The sequence below is a fragment of the Myotis davidii genome, unplaced genomic scaffold (assembly GCF_000327345.1).
Source record: "Myotis davidii unplaced genomic scaffold, ASM32734v1 scaffold1597, whole genome shotgun sequence".
Taxonomy (NCBI): domain Eukaryota; kingdom Metazoa; phylum Chordata; class Mammalia; order Chiroptera; family Vespertilionidae; genus Myotis; species Myotis davidii.
The window spans coordinates 237,981-253,839 of record NW_006289394.1 but is presented as its reverse complement, the minus strand read 5'-3'; the positions used below and the strand labels follow the sequence as shown (position 1 = coordinate 253,839).

The following is a 15,859-nucleotide window of genomic DNA, read 5'->3' as shown; positions in this document are numbered from 1 at the left end:
GTACTGATCCAGAGACAGATAGGCATTGATTGGACTGTCGGGGCTGGGAGGTAAGGTAGGGAAGGGTGGAGGGAAGGGTGAGAGATCAACCAAAGGACTTATATGCAAGCATATAGGCCTAACCAATGGACACAGACACCAGGGAAGTGAGGGCATGAATTGGGGGTAAAGGGGTAATGTGGGGATAAGGACTCATATGTAATATCTTAATAAAAAATATATTTAAAAAATAAAATAAAATGATGAAATATAAAAAAATAAATTAAATTATAGGTACAGTAATTTGTTTTTCTATCAATGAATGTAAAATAATTTTTGCTATTTTGGTACTCTGGTCTTATTACAAAACCCTACTGACACCTGGATCAGAAAGCTCAACCTTCTCCCAAGTACAGACATAATTCTCCAATAGTTATAAAAGCTATAGAAACAAAGGCACTTTCTTTTTCTCAACCTTTACTCATCAGTATCTTTTAAGTAATATGGACTACGTCATATCGTTCAAACAACTTATAGATCTTACCATAAATACAAATTTCTAAAATAACATAGTTAGTATACCTAATTTATGGGCTTTATTATAATAATTTAAGTATAATAATGTACTATCTATGAATTTTCACATTTTTATAAGGGTTAATCAAGAATTTCTAGGGTTAAAAAAGTTATCCTCAATGAAAAGAAATGAAATCAATCTTCTTATTGATAGTATGATTAACCAACTACATCGCCTACTGTCATCACAAAATGCTACAGTTTACCAAAGTACTGTACCTTGTAATGGGTGCTTGCAAATCCAATACTTTCCTCATCTCTAAAGTTAATGCGGGAGCACACTGTTCTTCCTTAAAATGGGGTGTCCCCTTCATTTGTGGGCTTCCTCTAAAGCACAGCAAAGATAAAGGATTAAAGAAAAAGAAAATGAATTCCTATTCACTCTCTAATATATACCCAATTAAATAAAGTAAACTTAATCAGACTTTAAATCAGGTGTTCATTCTGTAGGTTCTCAGTTGAAAAGCAGACCTAAATTCTACTATAGCAGACATATCTGTTTATCAATTAGAAACAAATGCGTTTGACTGATGTAAGTTGTGTTGGAGAGGTGGGAGTGAAGGGAGAACAAAGAATCTTAAGAAAAAACACAAGATAAAAGTGAACTCACAAGAGAACAGAGATTTTGTTTTAATTATCTGATAGCCCTTACTGAGATGAGCAAATATGGGAAGACATACACCATTCTATATAGTGCATGTCCAAAGTGATCCAAATCCTTGCCTCATCTTACCTTATTCCATACCTCATCCTTCATTTTTATCCTTTGGGTATGTATTAGAATTCAGTTCGATTCAGGGATGCAATTAGATGTTTCACAAAACACTTGCTAATAAATAGCAAAATGGCTAAATTTGAAAATTTTGTGGCATTAAATGATTGCAACTAGAGTGCTGAATCAATGTCAACATAACCAAGCTGTTCCATGCAGCCACTTAAAAGGATTATAAAACTGCCTTGGAATCCTTATCTCCACATGGCATAGGACCATCTTTCTCAATGCCTGTGCTGGAATTTAATAGCTGTCTCTTTTCTTACTATCAGCTATCACGTACTCTTGGCAACAATTAGCCTGCCTAAGTCATCACTCTTTTTCTAAGTCATCGATAATCCTGGAAACCAATTTGTTAATACTGTTAAAACTATGTGCAAGGAATCTAACAAGAGCAATAGCTTCCAAGGTACTTTGTGAAAATTACTTTGATGCTCAGAAAGCTTCTTGCTTACTTTTTGAACTCAGATTATTTTCCATATAGAAGCTTGGTGACAATCTAATGACTGATGTGCTTAGTTTAGGTCTGGAAAATGTATGTTTTATTTCCTTAATATACTAATGAGGTTCTCCAGTTCTGTTCTCTTTTTCTGGAACTCCTATTAGGTTAGATACTGTAGCTTAAATTAACTTCTAATTTTCCCTTGACTTTGTCTTTTGTTCTATATCCTGGGAGAGTTCCTGAACTATTTTTTCCAATTCTTTAATATTTGCTTGTTATACTTTTTAGTCCAGGAACTTTCTCACCCACCTCCCCTTTTTACTTACAGCACCCATGGTTTTCTGTTGTTTTAATTAGTATCTGAGGTTGTTTAACATTTCCTCAAAGTGTTTTTGTTTCCTGCATTGCCTGTTTTCTTTGAGTTTCCCTTTTTTCTAATGCCTCTTTTTTAAATTGGCCACTTTCCTAAAATGGCTAACAATCTTTGGCCATTAGTTAACAAGAACAAGTTAACAAGAACAAGCTAATTATAAGCTCTGTGTGTTCAAGCTGGGTTTGAATTTTAACGCAAATTTAGGTAAACCCTGGCTTTTCAATTTTAAAAAAGCAATAGCATGTTTGGGTTGGTAGAAAGGAAATGAGTTAGGTTTAGACGTGATGAACTTGACATTGCTTAGAGATACATCTAAATGGATATAGCCTGCAAGGTGGGCCTGAAGCTCAAGAAAGTGGTACTGCATTAAGGAATAATTAAAATGTAGAACAGAAGAGAACAAATAACAAAACCCTAGGGAATAAAGCATAATTTAGGTACTATATAGTAATCTAAGGTTTTGATTTAAACTTAATGAATAACATCTTTATGAAGTAGATGGAATTAACTCCAGTTTTCAGATGAGTAAAATAAAACTCAAATAAAAGACAGCAACATGATTAATCCTGAAAGCTAAGGAAGGCCACTGAAACATTTTATGTACGGAAATGGCATGTAAATTTTATGTCAGCAAATTCATTTAGGGGAAAACTATAAAGATGGTTTAAGAAGATATTACAGCAATCCAAGAGAAAGCTAAAACTAAAGTAGTGTTGCTAGGAGAAGGAAACACCATACAGATTACATCCAAGGAAAAACACACAGGATGCACAGAAGGTGGAATAGAGGGGACTTGCTACACACTGGCTAGTAGAGCCATGAGGCACACAGAACAAATAAAATCAAGTAAATGTGGTGTCATTTACAGAGGAAACTGGCCATAGGCTTTCCTGGGATTAAGTTACTTAAAAATAAGAATGAATTTTTTTTTTTACACTTAAAAATTTCTCCCTTCTGATTTTTCAACTATAATAGACAGAACCTAAAACTTATTTCAAAAATATCTTCCAGAATACTCTTCCCTGGGTGTATGTTTTATTTCCTCACCTCTGAGATCTTTTTAAATGCCATGTTCTCAGTGAAGATCCTGACCACTCTATTTAGAGTTGTGTCCCCACTCACTATCGCTTGCCCTGCTTTATTTTTCTTCATAGAATGTATCTCATTTTCAATTTATTTTACTTATTTGTCCCTGTCTACTAGAAGAACACAGCTCTCTGCATAGTTTTTGCCACCCCCACCCCCTTTGTTTCACTGCTGCATCCCTAGTACCTATAACAGTCATGGAGCTTGAAAAAAATTCCATACTTAAACAGAGATGGATGCATGACAATAAGTTTTCAGAAAGAGATAGGCACCCTTATCACCAGGCCTTTATATATTATGTGTGTGTTTTTTTGTGTGTTTTTTTTAATATATTTTATTGATTTTTCACAGAGAGGAAGGGAGAGGGATAGAGAATTAGAAACATCGATGAAAGAGAAACATCGATGAGCTGCCTCCTGCACACTCCCCACTGGGGATGTGCCCGCAACCAAGGCACATGCCCTTGACTGGAATCGAACCTGGGACCCTTCAGTCTGCAGGCTGACGCTCTATCCACTGAGCCAAACGGGCTAGGGCTTAGGTGCCAGTCTTATATCTGTGGTCAACAGGGTATTTATACAATAACATCCCTAACAATCTTATTAGTAAGTGCTCATGCAATTATGAGGTAAGCTAATGGATACATAAAATGTACGAAGTTCAGCTAATGGCTGCACATGTACATTTACAGAATACATACATATTGAAATCAAAGTACATTTTGATGTTTTGATAAGATCAGGAAATAAAAGAAAAGCAGTTAGTTTATTCGCCAGAAAATTAACACTAAAAAAAAAATGTTGAAGGAAACTTTCACCTTTATAACTAATTCATACCTCCTTTCTCCTCTAAACTTGATGTAATTTAGTACGTTTCTGGATTTTTGAAAAAGTTGTGTTAAGGTTAGAAACCTCAAGCCTTGATTAGTTATCCTTTTCTTGCTTTCCACCTAGCACTAATTCATTAACAGTCTGCTAAATTCTCAAAATCTAATGAAATATATTGGAGTGGGGGACAGGAAGTTTTGATAGTTATCTTCGAGATAATATATACATTTTAAATATTTGATAATTAAATGTACTGAAGTTTAGAATGTACAATTTTTTAAAAAAAGAACTTTGGCATCAATAGGCTAGTCTTTTAAAAATATGAGGTTAACAGTAGAAGTGGAAAGATGAATAAGGGGGGAAATATCTGTATTCATGCAGATAACATATTTGTTGAAATTCTTTTCATTATAATGAAAAAAATTTGATTTGCAGTTTCAAGATCTACTAAACTCATATTTAAGGATAAATACATCAATATGTTCTAAAGCTAAACACACATTTATTTTCTGACTAGTCCCTGGCAATTTCTTTTATTAATTTCACTGCAAGTTGCAAGACACAACAAAGAAGCCAGACGACTTTCAGTAGATAAGTCTATCCATAGTCTGAAGGGATAGTTTAATATACAGCAGAATTTATAGAGACATAAAAGATAACAGCGAAACATTCATTAATCAAAGAATAAATGAACTTTGAGGCATAAAAAGTCATTTAATAAGACTGCCCTCATTGTTGAAGGCTGACTCCCAACTCTTGCTGGAAACAGCACTCTGGAAACTACGAAAAGATCACGGAGGCATCTGACCTGTCTCAGGTGGAGCACACTGGAAAATGACATGCGGTCTGAGTTAAGATGCTGTCACATAATACTGGGAAGCGGAGGTACTCTAGAAAAACTCGAGTGATGGACTCATAAGATTTAGAGCACAGAAACAAGAGACAATAGTTTCTATAACTGAGAAGACAACTACTATTGGCCTCGATTACGATGCTTCTATTCTTCAGAACTATAATAAACCATTCCAGATCATTTCTTCTCTTTTTTATTCCCCATTTTTCAAATAAATCCCAAAGTAGACAGTTAGATAGGCATAAATATAGTTTAGGCAATGTAGTATTAGTAATAAAGAGCACAGACTTTGAAGATACAACAATTATGTCTGAGTCCTGTGCCACTTAGTAGTGTGACTATGAATGAGTCACTTGGCCTCTCTCTCCATCTCTGCTGCTCCTTTTTTGCAAAGTAACTGTACCTAACTACCTTGCAAGATTGTTATAGGGATTAAATGAACTTGAAAAAGTGCGTAGAATAGCATCTTGAACTGCATAAATATTTACAATGACACAAATGATGACAATGATACACTGTCAAAAGTAAAACATTTCTGCCTGGCTTGAATGGCTCAGTGGTTGAGCATTGACCTATGAACCAGGAGGTCATGGTTCGATTCCCAGTTAGGGCACATGCCCAGGTTGCAGGCTCCATCCCCAGTAGCGGGTGTGCAGGAGGCAGCCTATCAATGATTCTCTCTCATCATTGATGTTTCTATCTCTCTCTCCCCCTCTCCTTCCTCTCTGAAATCAATGAAAATATTTTTTTTAAAGTAAAACATTTCTAAAACCCTCCTTAAACCAATATATGAGCCACCATTTTCCAGGCTTTAAAAACCTGAACTTACATAATCCTCCAAACAATTGAAGAAGAAAGTATTTTTATTTCAATTTTACAAATAGGTTCTACAGAAAAACTACCAACTCGGACTAAGTAACTCAACTAAAAAGTGGTTTAAAACACAAATACACAACAGGCTGACTCTAAGTCCTCGCATTCACTTTGCTCTGCAAAACTGTTTCCCTGTAAGAGATTTTTAAAAAGTTTATGCAGCAGTTACTAAGAGTATAATTCTGGGGCAAAAGTACCTTATTATCCAACCAAATATAAAAAAATTAACAATTACTTAATACATGGTATATATTATATAAAACCACTTAAAATATCAGAAATGAAGTAAGAATTTGATGAAGGAAAAATACATTAGTGATAACAGCAGCTATCCTTTATTGATTTTCCCATGAGCAGGGCACTTATCTGAACATTTAATATGCATGATCTCACTTAATCCTCGGAAATAATTACTACTGTGATCTCGTCCTATGGATGAGGAAACAGGTTTTGGAGGTATTAAATAACCAAATACAAGTCATACAGCTGAACAGAAGCAGAGCTGACATTTAATTCCAGGTCTATCTGATGCCAAAGCCTGTTCCTTTAACCACTAGTGATTCATGCTGCTCTAAGGTTATACACATTTTATTGAGCTCATGTACTCAAACTGAAAATCCCAATATGATATGTGAAAGAACACTCAAATGAAAACTAAAAACAATGCTCTTTATTAGTTCTCTAGCCCAACATACACAGTCAAATACAGCCAAGTTCATGCACTGTCAGGACTACTAGTTAGTTAAGTGGCCTCCCCCCAAGTCTTAGAAACAGAACGCAAGAAATTCTAAAACTTTTCTGGAACACAAAAGTGATTTTTAAAATACTATTCCAAAACACTGTATATGTATATATGTAAGTCATGTTTGTGAGTTGGAATAAAGAAAACAGTATTTTTCACTGTTTCAAGACCCAGCCCAACTATCCTATCTAATAAAGAGTGAATATGCTAATTGACCCTCACACCATCACAAAGATGGAGGCATCCACAGCCAATAAGGAGGGAATATGCTAATTTACTGCCCCGCCCTCAAAGATGGTGGCACCCAGTCCCCTCAGCCCCCCAGGGCCGGCCCGAGGTGCAGGCAAGCCTCAAATATTGGCTGTCCAGCTGCCCAGGGCTGCCCGAAGTGCAGGTAACCAGGGCCGGCCAAGGCCTGCGCTACCAGCAGTGGCAGCAGCAAAGGTGAGATGGGGCATCAACTTCCCCTGACCGCCAGGTCACCTCCTGCCCCTGAGGGTTCCCGGACTGTGAGAGGGGGCAGGTCAGGCTGAGGAACGCCTTCCTCCAGTGCATGAATGTTCACGCACTGGGTCTCTAGTAATAGTATAAATTACTAGAGGCCTGGTGCACAAAGTTCATGCACAGGGGACGGGTCCCCTCAGCCCAGCCTGCACTCTCTCCAATCCAGGGCCCTTCAGGGGATGTCCTGGGGATCGGGCCTAAACCGGCAGTCAGACATCCCTCTCACAATCCTGGACTGCTGGCTCCTAACTGCTCACCTGCTTGCCTGCCCTGTTGCCCCTAACTGACCCCCCCACCGCCGGCCTGGTCACCCTTTACTGCTCCCCCTGCTGGCGTGGTTGCCCCCAACTGCCTCCCTCTGCCAACCTGGTCACCTCATGCAGCCTGCTGTTCAGTCATTTGGTTGTCCCTCACTAACTCCCCTGCCAGCCTGGTCGCCCCACGCAGCCTGCTTATTCAGTCGTTTGGTCGTCCCTCACTATCCCCCCGTTGGCTTGGTCGTAGGCAGCCATCTTGTGAGTGTGTGAGGATTAATTTGCATATTACCTCTTTATTATATAGGATTACAGTTAAGTTCAGATTATCCTCATTGTTGCTTTTTATTGACAGGAGCATGTCTAAAGTGGACTTGGATGCAGTAGCTTAAAATGCACAAGTAAATGACATGTCAGACATTGATTATAAGTTTTTCATAAAATTCACAAAATTACTACTTAGAATGAAAAAATAATAAGCTTTATATTTAAAATTTCTAAATATATCAACTACCTATTACAATGTCCATCTTAACATTATACTTTTTCTGCCAAAGGGTCTTTGCATTGAAGATTTTTATTGAAAAATAATCAAATTCAATTCCATCATCAAAAGAATTTCTGTTCTTTTCAAAAGATTTCCAAAACTCAGAAAAGCTCAATTAACACTATATTTCTTACAAAAAGAAGTGACTAACTGCATCAAGGAAAATCTAATTTCCTAAAACCTATGAGCTACATGATGTATGTTAGCCTTTCCCAAAATGCATTCTCAAGAATATTAACAAATGTTATTTGAACAAACACTTTCACAATGCCATTTTTTAAAAATTGTGGCCTTTTTGTTTTAGATTTTCAAATACATGGATTATTATTTTTTTTTTTACCACAGTAAATATAAAAAATTTTGGAAAGTTCAAGAGTTGAAAGAAGCTGGAAAATCACTATAGTTTTACCATTTAGGAGCAATAATAATATATGTATTGTTCCAGCATTTTTCTCTAGATGATTTTTTACGTTGTTTGTTTTTTTTTTTTTACAAAGTAGTGGTCATATTACGTATATAATTTTGTATGACTTGTTTCTTCACTCAAGTTTATAAGTTTTTCTGAGACATTATATTTAATGATGCATATTATTTTAGAAGAATGTACCACAGTTGACTCTCACCTTTGTGTATATCTACTAAAAGCGTGCAAAATATATTTTACCATTCTTCCACAACTATTTTTATATACTGAAATGTGTCTTTTAACCCCTTCCCCGGCAGAAACGTGTATACTCGTTTTCACAAAATGTTCTTTTTCAGTCGTCGACGAGTATACTAAGAAAATATGGTAAAAAAATATGGTTTATAGGAAGACGAGTTACAAACTGTTTTCATAACCAGCATCAAAAATACTATATAGAACCAAAATAAAAAAATTAGTCTGAAAAAAACGTTTTTAACAAAAAAATTGTTGGGGAAGGGGTTAAAACTGTTATAATAATGTTTTGCTTTGAGTTATTGTTTAGAGTTACTAATGCAGGTTAATTAATTTTCCCTTTTGAGATTGCTTTTACTTATTTATCTTTTGAAACTCTGTGTTACTTAGCAATGTATATGGCTCCTTTATAAAAAGAGTAAGCTTTGGTCCTATTTACTGCAAAATTTTTCAGTTTGTTACTTGCCCTTTTAATGTTGTTCTTTTTTTCCCTATTCTCAGAAATGTAAATTTTCACATAATAAAATCAATTTTCCCTTTAATTTCTTACATACACGATAAACTTTGGCTGTCTTCCACCACCTAGAAATGAGATATTTATCTATATTTTCATACACATTAATGACTTGATTTTTTTAAAGATATTTTTCTTTAAAATTATATGTTCTTTTATTTCCAAAGTTCTTTCAATAAAACATTCTTCCACTTCAAAAGTAAGGTTAAAAAAAGGTAAGAAGCCCTAACCGGTTTGGCTCAGTGGATAGAGCGTCGGCCTACAGACTGAAGGGTCCCAGGTTCGATTCCAGTCAAGGGCATGTACCTTGGTTGCGGGAACATACCCAGTAGGGGGCAGCTGATCGATGTTTCTCTCTCATCGATGTTTCTAACTCTCTATCCCTCTCCCTTCCTCTCTGTAAAATATCAATAAGATATATTAAAAAAAGAAAAGGTAAGAAAACAATGCAAAATATACAGAATAACATAGTTTAAAGATCAAAGTCCATGTTCCCTCAAATTCTTTTCTATCCATATATAAAAATATATACACAAGAAAAAGTGCCCTTTCAACTTAAAACATTTCACCTCTCCCCCTACGGTCTCTTGGCAGCTCCTTGATAAGGATGGGAGAATGCTAGAACTGAAGTATATTAATAGTAATTCTGATTGTCTAAGAAGGGATATAGTACATTCACCCAAGGTTCTCAGACTTATTTTACTACAGAATTCTTTATTCAAATAATGACAGTTCAAAGACCTGGTAATTTTTAAACACTATTTTGGAAATAGTAGCTTAGCTTATTTTAATCATTTCAGACAACCCAGAATTGTAATGTTTTTATAAATTCAAAGAGTACATATCAAATACTAAAAGAATGAAAGATTAACTTACTTGGGATACACTGGTTCATAAAGGTACTTGTCCCCTCTTGTAGATGTAATATGAAAAAACAAGATGTAGCCATTTGCCGTCTGAAAGATAAATTTTATTTAAGACTATGAGAACCAGGAGAATCACACAATAATCACTTCTGAAACATTTCTGTCATACCAAGATGAAGGGAAATAATGAGATGAATGTGTACTGGGTACAGAATTGCACTGCTCTGCAAGTTGCTATATTCCACTCCTTTAGAAAAGTGCTCTCAGCTGTTATTTGGTGATTCAATACTTTAACATGCTGGGAGGGAAAAATATCACAATGATACAAAGAAATTGTAAAGTAAACTGACATCTTTCCTTTATTCCCAAACAAATTACATTCTAATTCATGTTACAGTGACTCTCAAGATGCAGTGGAACAGACTTCCATTTAGAAGGGTGTGAAGGGGAGTATTAAAGGTAGCAGTGGGAAACAGCGTTGGAATGGCAGGTTGGGGCCAGATCACAGGAGACCCTGAATACTAGGCTAAGCAGCTTGCAACGTATTTTGTATGCAATCAGAAGCCAATGCAAGATTTGAAAATAATAATATAAGAGCTGTGACTTAGCTATACATAATTAAGATGCATTTCAAGTGGAGAAAAATACTAGCTAAAAGTTTTGAGTTCTAGGCAATCTACACAAAATATAAAAACGGCCTCTATTAAGGTCATGGCAATGAGAATAAAGAGAAAAGGATGATAGTAAACTAGAGATAGGACTTAGCAGCATATTGGTGACTAGATGGGAATGCAGAATCAAAAGATGCCAGAGTTTTTTCCTATTATAAGCAAGGTTACAATGAAAATACACATATGCCTAAATACACCAGTGCTATTCTGGCTGGTATGGCTCAGACGGTTGGAGCGTTGTCCCATACACCAAAAGGTGGTGGGTTCGATTCCTGGTCAGGGCACATACCTCAGTTTCTGGTTTGATTCCCATCAGGGTGGGTATGGGAGGCAACCGATTGATGTTTCTCACCCACATCAATGTCTGTCTCAATCTCTCTCAAATAAAAAAACACAAAATAAAATAAATAGATAAATACAATGGTGTTAGTATTTGTCAGATATAATCATAGAAATGAAGAGAGTACTTAAAATGGATTTCAATGCTCCTTGTGCCTGAATATCTATTCATTGTTTAAAATTTAGAAGAACTTCCCTAGCTGGTTTGGCTCCGTGGATCAAGCGTCGGCCTGTGGATTGAAGGGTCCTGAGTTTGATTCTAGTCAAGGGCACAAGCCCGGGTTGTGGGTTCGATCCCTAGTGGGGAGTGTGCAGGAAGCAGCCAATCAATGATTCTCTCTCATCATTGACGTTTCTATCTCTCTCTCCCTATCCGTTCCTCTCTGAAATCAATAAAATATTTTTTAAAAGTTTAGAAAAACATTAGGAATAATTATGGCCCGCCGTAATAACTTGGAACCCTCCGGTAAACAGTTAATTCATAATGAATATATTTCATGTCACAGATTAAGAAAATGTACAATACATTTGAGGAAAAAGGCCCATCAAAATTAGTAAAGCTTCAGAATCCAATTACACTTTGGTTATACCAGAAAAGTTCACTTATCCAGTACCCATTCCATGGTAACATTTATTTTTATTATACCTTGATAGATTATTTTTTAGTATAAATGGCTACTTGCAAAAAGTGGCTGCTTTGCTGAACGAGTAATACAAAAATATCAGTGAACCTTCTCAATTTTTACCATACTAGAGGCCCAGTGCACGACATTCCCTCAGCCCCACCTGTACCCTCTCCAATCTGGGAGCCCTCAGGGGAGTCCTCTCCAATCTGGGAGTTTCTGTCTGTCTTTGCAATCATATGAACAAATTGTCTGAGACCCCAACTCAGTTTGGTTTGTTGCTCAGAGAATAATACATTTTTTTTTCTCTGCTTCATTGGTGGAGATTTTCTGGAAGTTTTAGGATATCTTCCCTTTAATTTTTCCTAGACACTCTGACTTTACTTATGTCTCTCACCTTTGTTTTCCCTCCATCCCCCACTGCAACAGTAACTTACTCCAGGCTCACTTTGCTCTAGCGTCTAGGACAGTGGTTCTCAACCTTCCTAATGCCGCGACCCTTTAATACGCCAGGTACTCATATGTGAGCGTATCTGCATGTGGGCGGACCCACCTGTAGACAGATAGAGGAGTGGTGTCTCGGTTCCTAAGACCATCGAAAATGTTTTCCGATGGTCTTAGGCGGCCCCTGTGAAAGGGTCGTCTGCCGGCTCTCCCGCTCTGCTCTCCACCCAGCAACTTGGGGGGAGTGACTGAGAAAGCCACGTCCCCACAAGTCGCCAGCTCCCTCACTCTGCTCTCCACCCAGTGCTGTGTATGCAAATTAACACACCATCTTTGTTGGGTTAATTTGCATACTCACTCTTGATTGGCTGATGAGCATAGGAGAGATGGTCAATTTACATGTTTCTCTTTTATTATATAGGACTAGAGGCCCAGTGCATGAAATCGTGTGGGTAGGGTCCCTAGGCCTGGCCTCCTGTGATCAGGGCCATCTTCTGCCCATTTGCCAGTCCCCAGGCCAAATGCCACTTCCGCCACAGGGCTGTCAGGCCAGTGGGATCACCAGTTCATCCCCGGCTGCTCGGGGGCTCAGGCCTGCAGGAAAGTGTGCGCCGGGCCAGCTGCTGATGGAACATGCTGCCCGTTCGGGGCAGCTCACGCGGGCACCACTGCTGCTGGTGCTTGAGGTGCTGATGGAAGCTGCGGGGTGCGCCCGCGACCTACCCACCCCGGCGTGAGCAGCCCTGAGCGGGTAGCACATTCCATCAGCAGCCGGCCGGTGAACATGCATGGAGGTGAAGTTGCCGGCACCAGCTTTCCTGCAGGCCTGAGCCTCCGAGCAGCCGGGGATGAGCTAGTGATCCCAACATCCTGACAGCCAGCCCAGTCCTCACGCCACCCACCCCGATTCCCCCGTTCACCATCACTGATCCATCAGAGCCTGCCGGCCGAGGCAGGGACCAAGAGATCAGCCAATCAGCCCGCTCGCCAGTCCCCAGTCCCGCCCCATCCGTCACTTGTGGGCTGGGGGGGTAGGGACTGAGAAGTGGTCAATACTACCTCATGGCAACTGGTCAAGCAGTCGTTCCGGTCATGATGCTATGGCCTCTGGCGTTTTATTATATAGATAGATAATGATTCTTCTGCATTAGTCTACATTATAATGTAAGAAATAAAAACTTAACAATCTCTTTTTAGGCAGAGGCAAGTAAGTTGAACAGGTAAAAATGGTTTACTTTAAGTTAAGTTTCTGGGTTCTGGTGAGATGGAAAGACAGAGCACACATTTTTAACCTTTTCCTTCTCAGAGTACAACATTTACCAAAATGTGTGTGGATGGGCCTGGAGGATGCTCTTGAGTTCCCGTGGGGGAAAATGGGTGCTGAGGACCAGGATGAGGGAAAGTTCTGCTTTGCCACTCCTCGAGGCTCTGGTTCCCTAAGTAAGCCTTAAAAGCAGAAGCCCAGGCCTGAATGTGACTGCTCCCAGGAGTGGATATTGACAGAGCTGTCCACATAACCCCAAGACTCCAGCCAGCACAGAGGTTGCACTGGTGAACCACGTTGCTCCCAGACCTCAGGGTCTGGAGGAACCTTCCGTTTAAGGTCCTTCAACTAGGAGAAACTGCCTGAGAGTAGAGGAGACTCATCCTAAGCTTCAACATAGGAGAAGAGTTTGTAAGCTGTCTGCCTCTGCAAACTGAAATTTGAGCTAACACCTGCTGGTTTGCATGGCCAGAGAGACCTACAGGAAAGCCTGACCTCTATGGGTGGCAAACAGAACGCAAGAAAGTAAAGTTCCGCTTTATGAGCTCAGTAACTTTATAATGGAAGACCTAACTACATGGCTAAAATATATGGATCCCACTAATGAGTTACATAGATGAGAGAAGAATGCAAGTAAATTAAGAAAAAATATATTTAGGATTTTCAAGAGATATTATTAGAAGATAAGAGTTTTCAGAGCTAAATATTTCCTAATAGAAAAATTCAACAGATGAACTGATAAAGAGTAATTTTTTTTGTGGGAGATGAACCTTTTACTCCAGAAGATTAAATGGAAACAATCTCAGAATATATAAAGATGAAATAATTACTGAAAGTTTAGAGCCTTGGAGGGGAAATTTGGGAGGTTTGCAAATAGTGAGTAAAAAAATCAAGAAATAGCATAGGACAGGGCAAATCTTGTTCTATTCTTCTATTCTTTAAAAAAAAAAAAAGAAGAAGAAAAATTGCCTATCTGCAGAAACATTTGAGTCTTCAGAGAGAAGAGGCTGAGATTCAGTTTTGGGGTGGGGGGTGAGGCTGTAGAAGGGGACAGAGGGAGATAATTTAATAAAAAAAAATCTATTGATAATAAGCAGAGATGACTAAATTTTAATGATAAAGAGAAAAATCATTCAGAAAAAAAGAACAGGTTGCCTGCAAAAGAAAAAGAATCAGATTAGCATTAGACCTATCATCACTAACACTGGAAAACAGAGGGCATTAGAACAGTATCTCATAGCTGGAAAAAAAGAATCTCAATTTAAGAATCTTATACCGAGACAGGATATCCTTTACCATGGTTGAAGAATGGTATGTTTAGACATTACTTATTTCATTTAATCTGTGAAGGACTACCATATGTGCAGAAAATGCTCCTGGCACTGGAGCCACAATGAAGAAACCTAACATGGAACTAGGTTTGAAAAATAAACAAACACAGGCAACCTGCAGAAGAACAACTGCAAAAGGCCAATAAACATGTGAAAAATACCAAACCTCACTAGCAATAAAACAAAAGAAAATTAAAATGACAAGACCATTTTTTATCAATCTAATGCAGGCATAAATGCAGGGTAATGGGAATCTTAAAAACATGGAAGGAGTAATTCTGGAACTGATACAATTTTATTGAAAAATAATTTGGCAATATTTATTAAAAAGGAGATACACATATACTTTGCCCCAGCAATCCCACATAGGGGTAAGTGCACTAAAGGAATAAATGCACTAATATAAAAGGATACATGTATAATAATGTTTACCGTAGCACTGTGCATAGTTGCCAAATGTCTAGCAAGTAAAAAGTAGCAAAGTAAATAAGAAACTTCCATACTATATAATATTAAAAATACTAAAATTAAATTAGAAGTATATATATTAATCTAGAAGGATAGTCATAGTATACTAAGTAAAAAAATGAAGTTGCAGAGTAATGTGTAAATTAAGATCCCAATTTTATGTGAAAAATGATAAAAATTCCTGTGTCTATTTATCAATTTAAAAATACACTCATCTGTAAGTCAGAATCCTATGAAGACATTCAAAATCAAGTGACAGAAGAATGTGCTCAAGGCTACAAAGTTTCAATTATAGAAGATAAATAAATCCCAGATACCTGCTTCATTCCACTCAAGGAGGCACTGAAAAAAAAAAAAAGGAGAGGCTGCGAGCTTGGGTTGCGGGGGGGTACGGCCAGTCTGAAAATGGCCCTCAGCCCCTCACCCAGGCTGGCCAGGCACCCCAGCAGGACCCCCCACCCTGGTCTGGGACACCCTTCAGGGCAAACCTACCGGCCCCCACCTGTGCACCAGGCCTCTATCTACACTAATGAAAGGGTAATATGCTAATTAGACTGGGAGACCTTCCAGACGTTACTTTGGACAAAGCCGTGGTGGTGGGGCTGAGGTAGAGGCAGTTAGAGGCCTAGAGGGGAGGGCAGTTGTGGATGATCAGGCCAGGATGGGACAATAGTTGTGGGTGATTAGGCTAATGGGTGGCGGGGCCATTGGGGGTAAGCAGACCAGCAGGGGGGCCAGTTGGGCACGAGCAGGCCATCAGTGGGGGTCAGTTGGAGGTGATCAGGACAGCAAGGGGATAATTTGGAGTGAGCAGTCCAGCAGGGGGCCAGTGGGGAGGGAAGGGGCAAGCAGG

General features: G+C 38.4%; 1 protein-coding gene across 3 annotated transcripts in view; it reads right to left on the bottom strand.

The window, feature by feature from the left end:
- The window catches only part of RIC1 (RIC1 homolog, RAB6A GEF complex partner 1), a 76,943-nt gene that overhangs the window by 56,901 nt on the left and 4,183 nt on the right, over window positions 1-15,859 (bottom strand). For all 3 annotated transcript variants that reach the window (XM_006761609.2, XM_015562516.1, XM_015562517.1), the window contains exons 2-3: window positions 9,877-9,956; window positions 775-882 (exon numbers count right to left, since the gene is read on the bottom strand). In XM_006761609.2, the coding sequence (XP_006761672.1) occupies window positions 775-882; window positions 9,877-9,956 (188 nt within the window). The remainder of the gene's footprint in view (window positions 1-774; window positions 883-9,876; window positions 9,957-15,859) is intronic.